This window comes from Ranitomeya variabilis, chromosome 1 (genome assembly GCF_051348905.1).
Source record: "Ranitomeya variabilis isolate aRanVar5 chromosome 1, aRanVar5.hap1, whole genome shotgun sequence".
Taxonomy (NCBI): Eukaryota; Metazoa; Chordata; class Amphibia; order Anura; family Dendrobatidae; genus Ranitomeya; species Ranitomeya variabilis.
Window position 1 is genome coordinate 45743538 of NC_135232.1, and position 17301 is coordinate 45760838.

At 42.3% G+C, this 17301-nt stretch overlaps 1 protein-coding gene across 2 annotated transcripts in view; it reads right to left on the reverse strand.

The window, feature by feature from the left end:
* Positions 1 to 2361: 2361 nt before the first annotated feature.
* Positions 2362 to 17301, reverse strand: part of MAPK4 (mitogen-activated protein kinase 4) — a 179201-nt gene continuing 164261 nt past the window's right edge. The window contains exons 4-6 of one of the 2 annotated variants that reach the window (XM_077282990.1): positions 13936 to 14097; positions 12863 to 13064; positions 2362 to 6547 (exon numbers count right to left, since the gene is read on the reverse strand). In XM_077282990.1, coding sequence (XP_077139105.1) covers positions 5857 to 6547; positions 12863 to 13064; positions 13936 to 14097 — 1055 coding nt within the window. In that variant the 3' untranslated portion in view covers positions 2362 to 5856. The remainder of the gene's footprint in view (positions 6548 to 12862; positions 13065 to 13935; positions 14098 to 17301) is intronic. The other variant, XM_077282998.1, reaches the window with a different exon arrangement.

Consider the following 17301-nt stretch of genomic DNA (forward strand, 5'->3'; position numbering starts at 1 on the left):
ATAATTCAGAATGCATTATTCCATCAATAGTGAGTCATTCTGGCCCAGAGGCAGCAAAAATGGCCCAAACCATGATACTGCCACCGCCGTGTTTCACAGATGGTATGATGTTTTTAACCTCTAATGCAATGTTTCTATGTCTTCAAACATAAAGTTTCTTATTTAAACCAAAAAGCTCTATTTTTGTTTCATCCATCCATAAAACATTATTCCAATAGCCTTCTGATTTGTCTAGGTCATTGTTAGCAAACTGCAGGCACGCAGCAATGTTCATTTTCGAGAGCTGAGGCTTTCTCATTGCAGTCCTGCCATTCACACCTTTGTGGTTCATTGTCCTCCTGATCGTGGGTTTATGAATATTAACATTAGCTAATGTGAGAGGGGCCTTTAGTTGCTTAGAGGTTCCCTTGGGTTCCCTTGTAACTTTATGGAAAAATATACAAATTGCTCTTGGAGTGATCTTGGTTAGATTACCACCCCATTGAAGGGAAATAATGGCCTTGAATTTCCACTATTTGTACACAATGCGTCTGGCTGTGGACCGGTGTAGCCCAAACACTTTAGAAATGGTTTTGTAAACCATTACATCCTTAGGAGCATCAACAACTCTTCCTCTGAGGTCTCCTCTGTTCGTATGGGTTGTAATGATCAAACTTAAATAGATCCCTGATTTTTTTTTAATAAAACAGGTCACCCACTCACACCTGATTGTCATCCCATTGAAAACACCAAATTCTAATTTCACCTCCCAATAATCTGCAAGTCCCAAAGGTTCACCAAATTTTGCCACACATAGACATGTGATACTGGAGTATTTTGCTCAATAAAAAAATATGACAAAGCCTAAAACTTTCAACTTATTTGTTAGTTTTAGGTCAAATTTATGCAGAAAGATGGAAAACTCTGTCGGGTTCACAAACTTTTAAGCACAAATATTTTTTTTTCTTGTTCCCTTCATTTGAAGTTGCACAAATCTGTATACAGTGAGCTCCTGCTAATGGTGGGTGTATGCAATAGCTATGCCTTTGTGCGAGAAAGCAGCTCAGTCCCGAGCCCCCTGCTCAGCGCAGACCCCCGAGCAGACACGTGTTCTCTACTATAGACGTGTTCATTGTGAATATACTCCTTTTATATTATGGATTTTGGGGGGTTTACGTCAGATTGTGTTTGCGTTCACAGATTTATCTCGGACATAAATCACAGAGCTAACATAATTGAGACACGCAGTCCGGCATGCAAACAGGTGACGCACATTGTATGAAGTGGCAATATACATCAATGTAATAAATTGGACAAACTGTCACGTGCACGAACGCAGCAGATAACACACGTGAAATATCGATAGACGTGATTCTGTCTGAGCATACTTTATTAATGTCATTTTTTTCCATAGGTAGACAAGCAAAAAAGTTTATTCTGTAAATATATAAGCTATATTTACTTCTCGGAAAACTAGAGGGCAGAAAATTCCCAACGCCGCAATCTTTGTACTCCCATAAAGATAGGAAGACGACAGTTTTATATACTGCAGTACTGATTTATTGCAGTTAATTATAAAACGATCTAATAATCGCAGGTTCATTTCTCACAAAATAAAGTGAAAAATTAAGAAAAAAAAGATTAACTCACTCCCTTTTTCCAAGTTCACTTTTTTCTTTTCTTTTATATTTGGTTAAAAATTGAATTATTTAACGCGTATGGCAAATGTGAGAAAGAGAATGGAAACTCCAGAATTACCTGTATTTTTCGATTGCTACACCTCCCACCAACAATGCAATAAAAAGTGATCAAATTGTCCCTTATACAGCTCCATTGATGAAAAATGCAAAATTTTAAAAATGACAACACAAAGCAAATTTATTCTTAGAAAGTTCTGCATTTTTTAAGTTTGGTATCACCTGGAGAATCACGTTATACTTGGTAACGTCTATAGAACAATAAAAGCCATAAAAACTAAAACCCAAACGAAATGTTGAAAATCCTTTTTCTTTTTTTTTTTTTATCACCATTTCACCCCACTTGGAATTTTGTATTTTTGTTTTCCAGTACATTGTATGGTTAAAATGAATGATAAAAAAAGATAAAAAATAAAGTCCTCCCGTGTAGAAACGATGTCCAAAAATAAAAATAAAAAGTTATTGCTTTTGGAAAAAGGAGAGGAAAGTAGTGAACGTGGTGCAAAAACAGAAAATCACCAAGTCACAAAGGCGTTAAATAAAGTGGTTTGCAGGTTGTCTATCAAATGAAGTCAAGCTGTCTGTTAGCACGGGGACCATTGACATTTCACTCATGTAAAATATTTTTCAATTTTTTCTTTTTTTTGCTAGTTTTGTAAAAAAAAAGAAACTTCTGCCAACATAGCACAGTTATTTGAGCTGTTTATTTCATATTTTATTACAGTTATCCAAAACCTTATTTCAAAATTCAGCAAAACTGTATTGAAATCAGTAAAAAGCAGCAGAATACCGGTATTTACAAAACCAGAAAATTCATCGTGTTCGGTTTCTAGACTCTTCATCGATTGTTTGAATGACTCAGTAAATGAAACTGATAACACTTACTTTTGGTAAGGCAGGAACAATCTGAAAATCCTCCCCAAAATAGGATTCAGGGTGATGTTATATGGTTGTAATATGGGCCCCACGTTAGGGTCTGTATTATGGCCGCAACACTGACATCTATGGATCCAATTCAGTACTTCATAGGATTCTAGGATTCTATACACACATATGTTTCTTTGACATTTAAAGGGGAGCTCTCACTTTCCATAAACATGTATTTTTGTTACATGGCATAAATGCCACCGCTCTCCTGAATCTGAAGATGTTTTTCTTTTCTTCTTGCGCCTCTCCGTTCCTGAGATATGGCCCCCTTTTCTCTGTATTTAAATCTAGTCTTTTAGCTAAGTGGGTGTGGTCCTCACCTCTTCTCTATAGGAGTCTTCAAGGAGACCACACCCACTTAACTATCAAGACTACAGGGAAAAAAGGGCCATATCTCAGGAATGGAGAGGCGCAGGAACAAGAGAAAAATATCGCCAGATTCAGGAGAACAGTGGCATTTACACCAAGTAAAAAAAATCAATATTTATAGCAAGTGACAGGTTTTTTTTAAGGTGCATATTACAACCATGTCCAATCACTTATTAGCAATAAAAAATATTCTTTGTATGATTTTCAAATTTTCCAACGTACTTTCTGTATCCATTGTTCAAAAGTTTCAAGACCTCTGCTTGCTGTCATTCATTACAATCTGCCCTGGCCTGCTACTGCATACTTTGGTTTTATAACAACTGCGTGATCATTACATGAACAGAAAATTTTGATCCGCTGTTCTTAATGATGAGTGAATCAATTCTGATCTAATCAAAATTATTTAGAATTTCCAAAAAACTGCAGATTCTGGCAAATCTGAATTTTTTTGTGATTCCATTTGGGAGAATCCAGCAAAATGGCAACTCCATCTTGCTGGATTTATGTGGACTGGCAAGTAGGCTACAGTGGTAGAGGTGAGGTGAGTATGATATTTTATTGGGGTTTTATCCTCTTCCCGGCCCATTACTTTATTATGCTTTGGAATCGAAAGACTTCAGAGCTTTTTTTCCGGTAATCGGGGCATATTCCATCCAAATTTGAGCCAGTCTGAGCTAATTAAAATTTTGGCAGATTTACTCCTCTCAAACTGGAATTAAAATATTAACTTTTCTATTCAATGACAGCCAGCAAAAAAATCATAACAAGATTGACACAGAAAGTACCGTAAATCAGGAAATTGTATAACTTTTCAATACATCTTTATTTGCTAAAACCAGAATATCCATTTAAATATCGGAAAAAAAAATATTATAAAATCCAAACTATATTGGAAAAAAAAGATAAAAATGTACCCTGTTAATGTGTAGCAACAGAAAGCTTAGAAATAAGTTTTGAAATATAATGTAATATTATTTAGATCCTGAGATCTGTAAATATATTCTCTGATTATTATCAACAGTGTTGGCAAATGATCCAAATTTAGTGTTATATTTTTTCCAATCTACAAATATACAATCCATATGATCTAGTATATTTTAGGGAATTTTTAGACTTTGTTTTTATCAATTTATTTAATTACGTTTTGATAACAGTTAATCAAGATTTTTTGTAAAACATAAAATTGCCCATAAAAATCATAATTTATTATGTTAATATTTGGGGAGAATATCTTCTACTTTTTTTTTCTTAAAGTTAATTATTAGTAGGCAACATGATGACAAATGCTATGTAGGAGCCCAAGGACAATCTAAGTTAATGTAGTTTAAAGAAACTTTTGATCAATTTTATCTGCATAAAAAAAAAAATTAAACGCAATCTGTTTTCATCAAGTATTATTGTAAATACAGTTGAACAAAATGATTCGGACGACCCGTGGTCACAACGGTAGCCCGTGATCACCAGATCAGAACTCTGCAAACCTACTATTACCTGCCAACATCCCTGGCGTCTCATGATTAGGAGACCCAGGGTGGCGCCACCATTGAGGAGTGATGTGCTGACAGGAAGAAGTAGATTCGCAAGAGACTGTTCCGACTACAATGTCAATAATCCATGGCAGCCGAACCAGAGCCCTACGAACCTCCTCCTACCTGCCAGCGTACCCGGCACCTCTCCTGCTTAGTACACTCATGGTGGCGGCATCATTGAGGAGTGATGTGCTGACAGGAAGGAGGAGGTTCACAAGAGTCTGGTCCAACTACCATGTCAATAGTCCATGGCAGCCGAACCAGAGCATTACGAACCTCCTCCTACCAGCCAGAATCTCAATGTCTCTTCTGATTAGTAGATCCAGTGTGACACCATTATTGTGGAGTGACGCTCTGGCAGGAAGGTGGAAGTTCACAAGGCTCTGGTGCGGCAGCCACGCTGATAGTCTGTGGTCGCTGGACTAGAGATTGGCGAACCTCCTCTTATCTACAGGCGTCTCTGGTAACTCTACTGACTGGTAGACCCAGCGTGATGCCATCATTGTAGAGTAATGCCCTGGAAGAAAGGAGGAGGTTCGCAGGGATCTGGTCTGGCATCCACGTCCATAGTTTGTGGCCTGCCAGACCAGAGCTCTGCGAACCTCATCTTACCTGCTTACATCCACGATGCGTGTTCTGATTAGTACACATAGTGTAAAACCATGATTGTAGAGAGACATGCTAGAAGAAAAGAGGAGGTTCATAAGGTTCCGGTCTGAGCCAATCGATAGTCTGTGTTCTGTCAGACCAAAACTCTGTGAACCTGCCAGCATCCTTGATTACTCTTCTGATTAGTAGACCTAGAGTGATGCCATCACTGTGGACTGATGTGTTGGCAGAAAGGAGGAATTTTTCAAGGTTTCCAAGGTTCTAGAATGGCAGCCACGTCAATAATAAATGACCTCCAGACCAGAGCTCTGCAACCCTCTTCCTACCTCCTGGCATCACAGATAACTCTTCTGATTAGTAGACCTAGTATGATGGCCAACATTGTGGAGGGAGATGACAGCAGGAAGGAGGAGGTTCACAAGATTAGATGTGGCTGCTGGATCATGACCCTACAAATCTTTTTGCTAAACTCTAATTATAAGGCATCAAATATTGAGCATTGTTTGCTGCGAGCCTTTAAAATAAAAGGCATTAAAAGTTTTGCTATGTAATGAGGTTACATCAGCCATACACAGATATAGAAAAATGGATCGCCTTCAGATACAGAAAAACTGATCGCCTTCCATCTTGAAGGCTATCTGAGATGCTTCAGGCGATTGCACCATATTATTGATGCAAGATGCAACATCCTGGATTTAAAAATAAATGTGCTCGGTACAATTTTTTGCCATCATTCATCGGTCGTCCTACCACCTGTCCTTCTGAAATACTTCCTTCTGAGCTATGTCATTCGGATGTTCAGAAATACAAGCCCCATTGATATCATTGAGTTTGTTCTCTGGCATTTCTTCCTGGCTGGTACATAGCTTTAACGCCCTGGTAATAAAAACATCCAGATCGAAAGAAGATTCCGCATCCTTGGAGATATCGTTAGGCGTGTGATGAGTAGGACATGGTTGACTTTGTTGAAGGTCCTCCTGTGTCTCGGAGACAGGACTCGCTGGACATTCAAGTCCTACCTGGGTGCTCTTTACCCACTGAGCAATTTCCAAAAAGAGGTTTGATGGCTCTTCTTCCCTTACAAGGTCTCCCGTGGGTGGGATTGTATTGTTTTTCCAGGTGGAAAGATCTAAAATAAGTTTAGGTTCTGAATAGTGATGTGGCTTATTGTCTCTCCATAATAATTTGTCCAGATAGGAAGGAGACCCTACTTTATACTCACATGACCTGCCACAGTCACCCTCAAAAACCCTGTCCATGGAGGAATGGGACTGTTCTAGGAACCTTTCTGAGCTACTTTGAGAGTATTTTCGAGGGTCAACCTGAGCTTCTTCTGCTTGTGATCCTGACCCCGCACGGGGATCTCGTTGGACGTCACTCATACCGAGACTCTGATCTTGTCTCCAGTCCATGTCTGAGGACAAACTCACTTGATACCTATAAGAAAATCTTCTATTAATAAAAAAAACTTTTCTAGTTACATCTACAGTACATTTTTTTTTCCATTTAAGAACAAACTTTTGTTTTTTTAATAAGCGGACCTATTGTATCCTCCTGACATATCTATTTGATTAAATATTAATGTTCCCCATGAAATAACAATTCTGAATGATGTTTTCTTAAAATGTTATTCAGCTCCCCTCTTATTTCTCCAGGGAGTGGATGAATAAATTGACAACTGAGTGTTATCACCAGAAGGTCCTGAATGTAAATGAGAGTTTGCTGAAAATCTATTCTGAGTTAATAGAGGGCTCCTCTGGTCAGGATCCACATCTTTTGACCAAATTGAAGACTGGCTACAAAGAGTGTCTGTCCAGTCCTACGCAGATAACACATTGATATGAATAGACACTGTGTAATGCTTCATTCCTCCTGTGGTGGCGCTGCAGGGAAATTGAACACTTGCGACCAGGTTTACCTGCTGATTGATGGTTTCCCAGAAGGAGATCAGAACTCCTTTTACAACTAGGGACTGCCGAAAGTGAAGACCTAATTTAATATGCTGAAGGTAACCTAGAGAGAGGACAGTTGTGCTTGACACTGCTGCTTTCAGCTCTGTTTTTACTTGGTTTATGTCCCCTTTCTCTATTTCCACTGCTATACTAGTGTCGACAACCCTTTAAATGCAATATATGTTTACATAGGTGTAAAGGGGAAATCCAACAAGAAACATTTTCACCTATCTATGGGATAGGCAATAATTGTATGATCAATGGGATTCCCTACTGATCATTAGAATGGGTTCCTGAGCCACCTGTTCTGGAGAAGTGCCACCACCTTCTGAGTCTATGGCGCTAAGGGAGAAGCTAGCTGAAGCTTGTACTTGTCTATCTCATCAGTCTCATAGAATTTGAACTAAGCAGGTGTCTGGATATGTGACCATGGTGGGGCCTTGTCGCTTCGGCCCCAAGCAATGAGGTAACTTTTTTAATTGTGCTAATCATCTGCCAGTCTAGTAAGATGTTGTTCATTTGCTCGAGGCCACCAGCATCGTGGAAAGCTCTGGAGCAAGTGACCAAAACCATAGAAGATATCACTTATGAGAGAGCCAAAGAGGAGATACCAAATTATGCCGGGACACAAAGTTGACCAATTGTGCATGATGATCATCAAGAATGTCCATGGTGCCCACTGTCTTCTCTGTACTATTCTCAATTACATGGCCATGTTTCTTTGGGGTTAATGGCTCTCCTTAAAAGGGTTGTCCAATGAAAGAAAGTTATCACCTATTCATAGCTGATCAGTAGAGGTTTGACCGCTGGCACCAGAGCTATTGGCAGAATGGGGAACTCTTTTTATTCCTGTTTGAATGAAGCGGCAGTGCACATGCTCGAACCAAGCGCCATATTAACTCTTCAGGCTGATAAGTGCTGCACTTGGCTTTTTCTGGTTTCTACATGCAGAATGAATGGAGCGAGCGTTGAGCATCCGATCTCATTTTCCGATCGCCGCAGACCCGAACCGATCAGTAAGTTCTCACCTATCTAATGGATAGGAGATAACTTGTTTTCATTGGACAACCCCCTTAATGAAACACGTTAAGTATGAAGTGTTATTTGCAGTGCTCCATGGAGAAAAAAAAACATGCCAATTAACTCTAGCTCAAAGGGGGAAAACTTGAGAGAATTTACCGAAATTCAAATTCAGCAGGGAAAATCGATTCACATCAAAATTAATTCAATGCAATAAAGTGTGCATTATTATGTTCTGCAATTTATCCAGACCCAAAAGCATGATAAATAGACATGAAAAGAAACTCATCCGGCCGTCACCTGTCCCACTATGGAGCCCCACTACAGTCCTGGCTTCTTCTTCAGTCTGGCCCATTCTGGCATCTTCAATGTCTGAGCCCCATAACTCATAACATCATTAGCCTTCATGTGATGTCACAATGTGCAACAGCCACTAGTCAACTTCAGAGGTGCCAAAGATGCCCCTCAAGAAAAGACAGCTACTACAGATAAGCGAATTGATTAACAAGATCCCGATTCAGCCACCAGCTCTGTGCTCTGTGGCCACTGGATGTCAGCTCTGTGAGCAGCCTCCTACCTGCCGGAATCCCCAGCTCCTCTTTTAATAAGCCAGTCTGGCATGGATGACAGCAGGTAGGTGCAGGACCGCCATCTGGGCATTACTGTCCTACTAGTGTATGGGGCTCGGTGAGCAGTAGCAAAAACAAGGGGGCCTAGTCTGGGCTCTGCTCTTTTTGCTTCTGCTCACCGGGCCCCAGGAGCAGGATTCTGCCAGTTCAGTAACTGAACATGCGTCCTCAGTTTAGTTAAAATCTATTGCCGTGTGGAAAGGCTTCCCGAATGGCAAAATTTAACAACTGCAAGCCAATCACAAGCCAGCAGCTGACGTCGGCGCGCACATTGCCAGTGTACGATGTAACTGCCATGCGCCATTACGTCCACACCTCAAAATGCATGAGGGAGAGGACGCCGCTAGACCGCGACGAGAAAAGGATAAACTTTTTAAAGTTTTCTTTGTATTGAAAGCCGCAAAATGGGGACAGGATGGGAGATCCTATGGGGACAGGAAGGGAGATCATATGGGGGGCAGGATGGGAGAACATATGGGTAAGGGTGACACATGGGTGTTACGCCCAATGGCAGTGCACGTGGATTTGTGGATCCACTGTGCCAGAGGAGCAGGAAAGGGTGTAGCTAAGCGGCTACCAGGCGTTAACTGGAGCTCCTGATGGTGGAGACAGACTGGGCTGCAGGTAGCCGCAGGTATCACTCCTAGGCAGATCCCGGTACTGCAGCTCCTGACCCCAGTGGTCAGGTTAGCTGACACTGATTCGGGCTATGTTCAGACACACAAGTCTAGGATAATAGATCAGGAATTGGCCGCACAAAGATCGGGAGACAATGTTCAGTCACCGGCCGCACTGAGACCAGGGGACTTTGGGAACAGGCATGGCCACACCGGGACTAGGGGACTGTGGATTCAGGACTGGCAGCACCTGGGCCAGGAGACAACGTTCAGGACGCTGGCCGCACCGGACCAGGGGATCTTACAACTACACTGGTAGAACACCAGCTACCTAACGACTAAACTCATTGCTTGGTGACTCCCTAAGGGAGAGGGAATCATTTATACAGGATGACTTCCAGCAATTGTCTGGGAGCCATCTTGCAGGTATACACATTATACTAAATGCCTTTCAGCAACAAGTTGAGGGCATGTACCATAAGCACATGCTGCCCATCTAAGAGCAGGGAAGTGTGCACACTAGGTGCGCTGCTGGGAACTGCGGCGCGCACACCAGGAAGAAGCAGGAGCTCATAGAGGAACCATGCTACGGGGCCAAGGAAGTGAGTAAGCCGGCATCCCTGCATGGTAGGAGAATGAGACACCATGCAGGGGTGCCGGCCATTGGGTTACAATGGGGCAGGATGGGAGAACATATGGGGCAGGATGGGGACACATGGGGCAGGATGGAGAAACATGGGGCAGGGAAGAGATACATGGGACAGGATAGGAGATCATATGGGACATGATAGAGACAAATGGGGTAGGATGGAAACACATGATGCAGGATGGAGATCATATGAGGCAGTATGGAGACACATGTGGGCAGTATGGGAAAACAGATAGGGCAGGATGTAGACATATGGGGAAGGATGAGAGATGATATGAGTCAGGATGAAGACACATGGGGAATGATGGGAGAAAATGGGGCAGAATGGAGGCACATGGGGCAGAATGGAGACACATGAGGGCAGAATGGGAAAACATATGGTGCCAGGAATGAGACACAAGGGGGCCAGCTTTGAGACATAATGGCCAGGATTGGGAACATTATTACAGGAAGGGGCCAGGATGTAGGACATTATTACTGTAGGGGCAAATTAAGGGATATTATTACTGCAGTGAAGTATTTTATTTTCGAGAATACTGTTGTCGATGTGGGGGAGAGGACCTGTTACAGTGCAACGCGGCGCTATATAGCTTTTTTTCTTCATCTGGTGTGGTGTAGAAGTTGGCGAAATATTAGGGAATGTGCTCTGGAAGTGATGCTCTAGATAACTGTTATTTTCTACAGAGACGAGACCTGGCTGGAAGAAATGATGGCAGTCTGTGCTAGATGAAGAAAAGCGAAGATGAAGGACTTCAACTAGAGACGCCACTAGTGAGTCAGTGTGTTACCTGTACACTGACACTATACACTGTACACTATGTACAGAGCTCCTGTGTATAATGTCACTTATTGGAATATTAGTACTGTGTTTTTTTATTATTATCAATATTGTAGCATTTGTTCACTATGTGGTGGTAATATGTGGTCTGTTGTGTTATGCCCAATAGTACCGGATGTGGATTTGTGGACCCACTGTGCCAGAGAACCGGGCCTGCCTAGGAAGGGGTGTAGCTAAGAGGCTACCGGGTGTTCACTGGAGCTCCTGATAGTAGACACAGACTGGGCTACAGGTAGCTAAAGGCACCACTCCAAGTCAGATCCCGGTAATGCAGCTACTGACCCCAGTGATCAGGTTAGCTGAAACTGATTTGGGCTATGTTCAGACACACCGATCTAGGATACTGGATCAGGGAATGGCTGCACACAGACGGGAGATATGTTCAGTCACTTGCTACACTAAGACCAGGCGACTTTGGAAACAGGACTGGCCCCACCTGGACCAGGAGACAACGTGCAGGACCCTGGTTGCCCTGGACCAGGGAACCTCACAACTGCACTTGTAGAACACCAGCTACCTAATGACTAAACTCATTGCTTGGTGACTCCCTAAGGGAGAGGGAGTCATGTATACAGGAAGACTCCCATTATACTAAATGCCTCTCAGGAACAAGCTGAGGGCATTTACCATAAGCGCATGCTGCCCATCTGAGAGTAGGTAAGCGTGCACACTAGGTACTCCGCTGGGAACTGAGGTGGGCACACCAGGAAGTAGAAGGAGCACACGGAGGAACCACGCTATGGGAGCCGGGGCGGTGAGTAATCTAATGTCCCTGCATGGAGGGAGAAGGAGACACAATGCAAGGGTCCTGGCCATTGCGCTACAATGGTGCAGGATGAGAGAACATATGGGGCAGGATGGGGCAAAATGGGAGAACATATGGGGCAGGATGGGGACACATGGGGCATAATGGAGACACAAGGGGCAGGATGGAGACACACAAGGTAGGATGGGGAAACATGGGGCAGGATGTGGAATTTATTACAGGAAGTGGCCAGGATGTAGGCCATTTTTACTGTAGGGGCTAATTAATTGACATTATTACTGCTGTGATATATTTTATTTTTGAGAATACTGTTTTCAGTGTGGGGGAGAGGTCCTGTTACTGTGCAGGACGGCATTATATAGCTTTTTTTCCTTCATCTGCTGTGGTTCACAACGATGCTCTATATAACTGTTATTTTCTGTTTAGATGAGTTCTGATGTGGTATTATTTGGTCACTGGTGGTAATATGTGGTCTGGTCATTGTGTGGTGGTATTTGTTTCTTGTATGTGGTATTATTCAGTCACTATGTGGAGGTAATATGTGATCTGGTATGATGTGGCGGTATTTATCCCTTGCATGTGGTATTATTGCTCATTTTAAAAAAATGTGTGTGACACATTCCCTTTAAGAAAAATAAATAAAAATGTACCTAAAAAAGTTCTGGATATTTTAACAAATGTTTAATAGGTTAGAGTAGAGTAGGGCCCATCCAAAAGAGTCTACCTAGTTATAGTGGCAGCTTAAAAAATCTTTTGGCCAAAACAAAAAGCGGCTGGCTATGTATGTGATCTGGTGTTAGATGGGAACTGATAATGTGTGATTGGTGAGGACGTGGTGCAGAAGTGGAGTTTTTCCATGGGAGGACAGTGGGACTGTGGAAGATTTGAGGGGTGGAGGCGAAGCTGGGGTGGAGCCTGGGGGGGTGGGGGGAGTCTTAAGGAGGCCTGAAAATTTTGCCAGTATGTGGCCCTGAAATTCCTGGTGGCAGCCCTGCATTGGAGACGGTTTGTAAAGTTCCCGTCCAGCCTGACTTGGTCCCTGGAGCACGGGCTTGCAAATTGATTTGCTCATCTCTTGTAGCCACCCTTTAAGTCAATGACCAAACCTTAAACCCGTCAACATGTCTAAGGACTTTAACCAAATCAGACCCCTCCACCTGTAGGCAGTTTTTTGGGGGTACTCGATCCTCCTTGTTTCTCTAGGAGAGAGCTGTACCTTAGATAAAAAGAACAACACGTTCACATGTAATTAGTGACAAATGGAGGAGAACCAAGTCTCACCTGTCCCAGTTGGATAATTGGCTTTGACTCGCTTCCATTAGTAAAATATCATCAATTTCGTCTTCAATGCGGAAAGGGTGCAGAGATATCGGCTCATCCTCCGGGCAGGAATATGGGGACATATATGGATGCTGTAGCGCAGCTTCAGCTGTCAAACGGTCCATTGGATTAAAAGTCAAAATCTTCTCCAAGAAGTCGATGGCTAAGGGTTAGAAATAAAACAAAGCTAACATAGTATGGTAACGTTATAAATGGAGCTTATTTTTGCACTTTAAAGGGTTAATCCACCTCAGCTTACAGGGGTTCTCTAACTTTATATAAATTCATTTTTATTTAATTTTTGGGACGGGTGCAGTAATTGAAAAATGACAATTTTTTGGGTTACTTTTTTATTATTTTTTTGCTTTACATCTCTTACTGTACATGTTAAACAATTTTTGAATTTGATAGCTATATTAAATATTTATTTTTTTATTTCTTTATTTTTAAAGGAGTGAGATTTACATTTTTTTAATATTTTTTAAATATTTTTTAGCTCCAATTAGAACCTGGAACCTGGGATCGTTTGATGGCTTGTTGCTATAGCATAGAAAGTCAGTATATAAGTAAAATTATGGTCTACTATATAGTCAAACAGGCTATTGGGTGCCATATTTGCATCATGGGGGGTAGATGTATACTCCATATTGTGTGCCACTGCGAGCGAGACACTTAAATACCACTGGTGGAGATTAACAATGGCATTTAAGGGGTTAAACAGCAGCAATTGGCATGAGCTCTGGTCGCTGCTGTTAGAGGCAGGTGCTGACTGTATAACACATGTCCGCCATGTGTGACGTAGGCTTAGCTCCTCAGCTGGCTCCTCACACTGGCCCCTGTTGTGTCATGTGCATTAACGCCACATGTCGAGAGGTGGTAAAATTCTAAGATACTATATTAATAGTCTTTGTTTTGGTGGACCTGCTCAAAATCTGGTGGACCAAGTAAAGGGATGATTGAGTGTATTATAGCTAAGGAGTAAGTCTGAGCTAAGGGTGGATGAGCCTGGCCTGACCTTGTCCAGTAGGACCCACCTTCCAGGTTCATTTCGGGTAGAAGTTTCCTCAGTGGCTTTTTGATTTCCCAGCTGCAGTTGACGAAGGATGGCATAACTTTCAGCAACTCTTCCTTGTCTTCTTTGTGAATGACAGGAATCGTGTCCAAAATCTGTTGCATCTGTTCCAGCTCGTGGCTTCCTAGACGCCCACAAAAAAATACACAGTTCTCAATCAATCGATGGACGTCGTAGATATCAGTCTAAGGCTGCGTTCACACGTTAGTATTTGGTCAGCATTTTGCATCAGTATTTGCAAACCAGAAATGGAACAATCAGAGAAGTAGAAAATAAAAAGGAGGTTTTCTTTGGTTTAATAGAACTGCCAAAAACGGAGAGAAATAAACTTATAAAAGAAACCTCTTTATTTGAGCTACATGTTACGGAGCTGAGTCTTAGGGCATGTGCACAGAGGATCTTCTTAACAAGGCTCAGGTTCACGGCCACCTTTGGAACATACACTCTTATTGCAAGGATACTGTGGTAGACTCCTATGGCTGCCCCGTCAATTTTTCACTGTCTTAAAGGGGTTATAGCTAAAGTTGAGCGAATATATTCCAGTGGAATATTGTTTCACAGGTTGCCATTTTTCTAAACCGTAAAGGACTATCAAAATAAAAAAAATCCTTATTCCCACCTCACCGCTCACCTTTCCAGCCCCTCCGCTCCTAACCATTACACGTCCGGTCCTCGTCACGTATTCTGTTCTCCGCCACGCACGCTGAAATCCCCGGATAAGACAGAAATCACAGCTCAGAGTGACAGGATCGGTGTGATTCTGTGCATGCATGCACAAGATCATGGCGTACAACTTGACATCATGAACCCTCCCGGGCATCATCAGGGTTAGAAGTCCCATCTCCATATGAGATGATCAGTGTGGTTCTGTGCATGCACGCACAAGGTCACAGCACAAAACTTGACATCATGAACCCTCCCGGTCATCATCAGGATTGAAAGTTCTGGCTAAGTGTGAGAGGATCGGTGTGGTTCTGTGCATGTACTCACAAGGTCATGGGGCACAACTTGACATCATGAACCCTCCGAGGCATCATCAGGGTCGGAAGTCCCATCTCCATATGAGATGATCAGTGTGGCTCTGTGCATGCACGCACAAGGTCACAACGCAAAACTTGACATCATGAACCCTACCGGGCATCATCAGGGTTGGAAGTCCCATCTTCATATAGGATAATCAGTGTGGCTCTGTGCATGCACGCACAAGGTCACAGCGCCAAACTTGACATCATGAACCATCCCGGTCATCATCAGGGTTGAAAGTTCTGGCTAAGTGTGAGAGGATCGGTGTGGTTCTGTGCATGTACTCACAAGGTCATGGGGCACAACTTGACATCATGAACCCTCCGAGGCATCATCAGGGTCGGAAGTCCCATCTCCATATGAGATGATCAGTGTGGCTCTGTGCATGCACGCACAAGCTCACAACGCAAAACTTGACATCATGAACCCTACCGGGCATCATCAGGGTTGGAAGTCCCATCTTCATATAGGATAATCAGTGTGGCTCTGTGCATGCACGCACAAGGTCACAGCGCCAAACTTGACATCATGAACCATCCCGGTCATCATCAGGGTTGAAAGTTCTGGCTAAGTGTGAGAGGATCGATGTGGTTCTGTGCATGCACGCACAAGGTCATGGGGCACAACTTGACATCATGAACCCTCCCAGTCATCATCAGGGTTGAAGGTTCCGGCTAAGTGTTAGAGGATCGGTGTGGTTCTGTGCATGCACGCACAAGGTCATGGGGCATAACTTGACATCATGAACCCTCCCGGGCATCACCAGGGTCGGAAGTCCCGGCTAAGTGTGAGAGGGTCGGGGATTTCAGTGTGGGTGGTGGTGATCAGAAGATGAGATGAGGTCTGGACAGGTGATGATGAGGTCTGTAGAGACCAAAATACCGGAAATTACGGTACAATTGTGGAGAATAACTTCTCTGCAAATCAAATTTGCTGTGAAAATCTGTACAAATAGGCACATTCAAATTTTGCCTGATACGCCCATTTCCAACTATGGCATAAATCTTAGAAAGTGTCCATCACTCTATTAGCCAGGGTGGCTCTGAAGGATTCAATAGGGAGCCCATGCTAAAAAAAAAAAAAAAAATATGGGCATATAGCTTCCATCTACAATATTGCACAGGCAGTTTCTAGGGCCAATAGGAGCAATCAGCTGATAATTGATCTACTTCCAATTTATAAAATTTTTTATTGATCTAACAAGCCCAGTAAAAACTTATTAAAGTTTTTAATTTTTTACTCACTAGATGGCGACATTAATCTTGATTTTTGAGTAAACCCGTCCTATGACTGACACTTGAGTTAAGTATAGGAAAACATCAGGTTGGAGCATTAGTGGGGAGTAGAAGTCAAACATTTACATTCTCATTGAAGTGATCCCTTTTCTCAGCCTATAATGAGTCATGTGGGACTTAATTATCCTACTGTGGTAAATGATGTGCGGCACAGCAATTAGAAAAGCTAGCTGCATGAGGCTTACTTAACGATACACAGTAATCACAGAAAGAAGCTGAAATTGGGTGCTTAAATCAGCAGGGACGGCAGATTCACATCAAAGGTAGAGCTCAACGCGTGCACAGACCCTACATTACAAATGTATTTGTGTAGGGAAACTCCGTACAAAATTTTAGTGGAGTTACAGACAATCTGTCACCCACTCACGTTGGAGGACATTTAGAAAACTGTCTAAAAGAAAAACTGACTTTCTTGCCCAGACACTATTTCTTTAAGATGGTTTTAATAAAGTCGACATAATGGGTAAACTTTTTGTTGTTTTTTCATGTTTTACATGACAGTACTGATAATTCACACTGGCAGCTAGACCAATCACAATCAGCTTACTTTTCCTGTTTTCCACAGCTTGCTTGTCAGCTTTGCTGTGTAGACTAGGACATAATGAGCAGAGTCATCTCATCATCGTTTGGACAAGTTCATAACAGCTATATTGCGAGAGCAAAAAAGGATATAGCAGCCTCTGTAAGCAATATGATTGAATATACACAATTTGGACTGCATTACTGCTTTATAGAATATACTACTTAGGAAATGAAGGTACTAAGCAAACAAATTAGTCAATTTATGAGATCCCACCAGTCATGACAAGGCGACCTTTCTTTGATGGAACCTTAAGCCTATTATTTGTCATACATGGATTTCCTGGGCTAAATGTCTACAAATTTAAAGGGCAGGAAGGATCCACCACTAATTAAAAACAGCTTTAGGCTGATGGGAGGAGCGCAGCCAAAAAAGGAGGCAGTCACCACCTCCAAAAATCTACTACAAAAAAAAATTAAAAAAAACAACA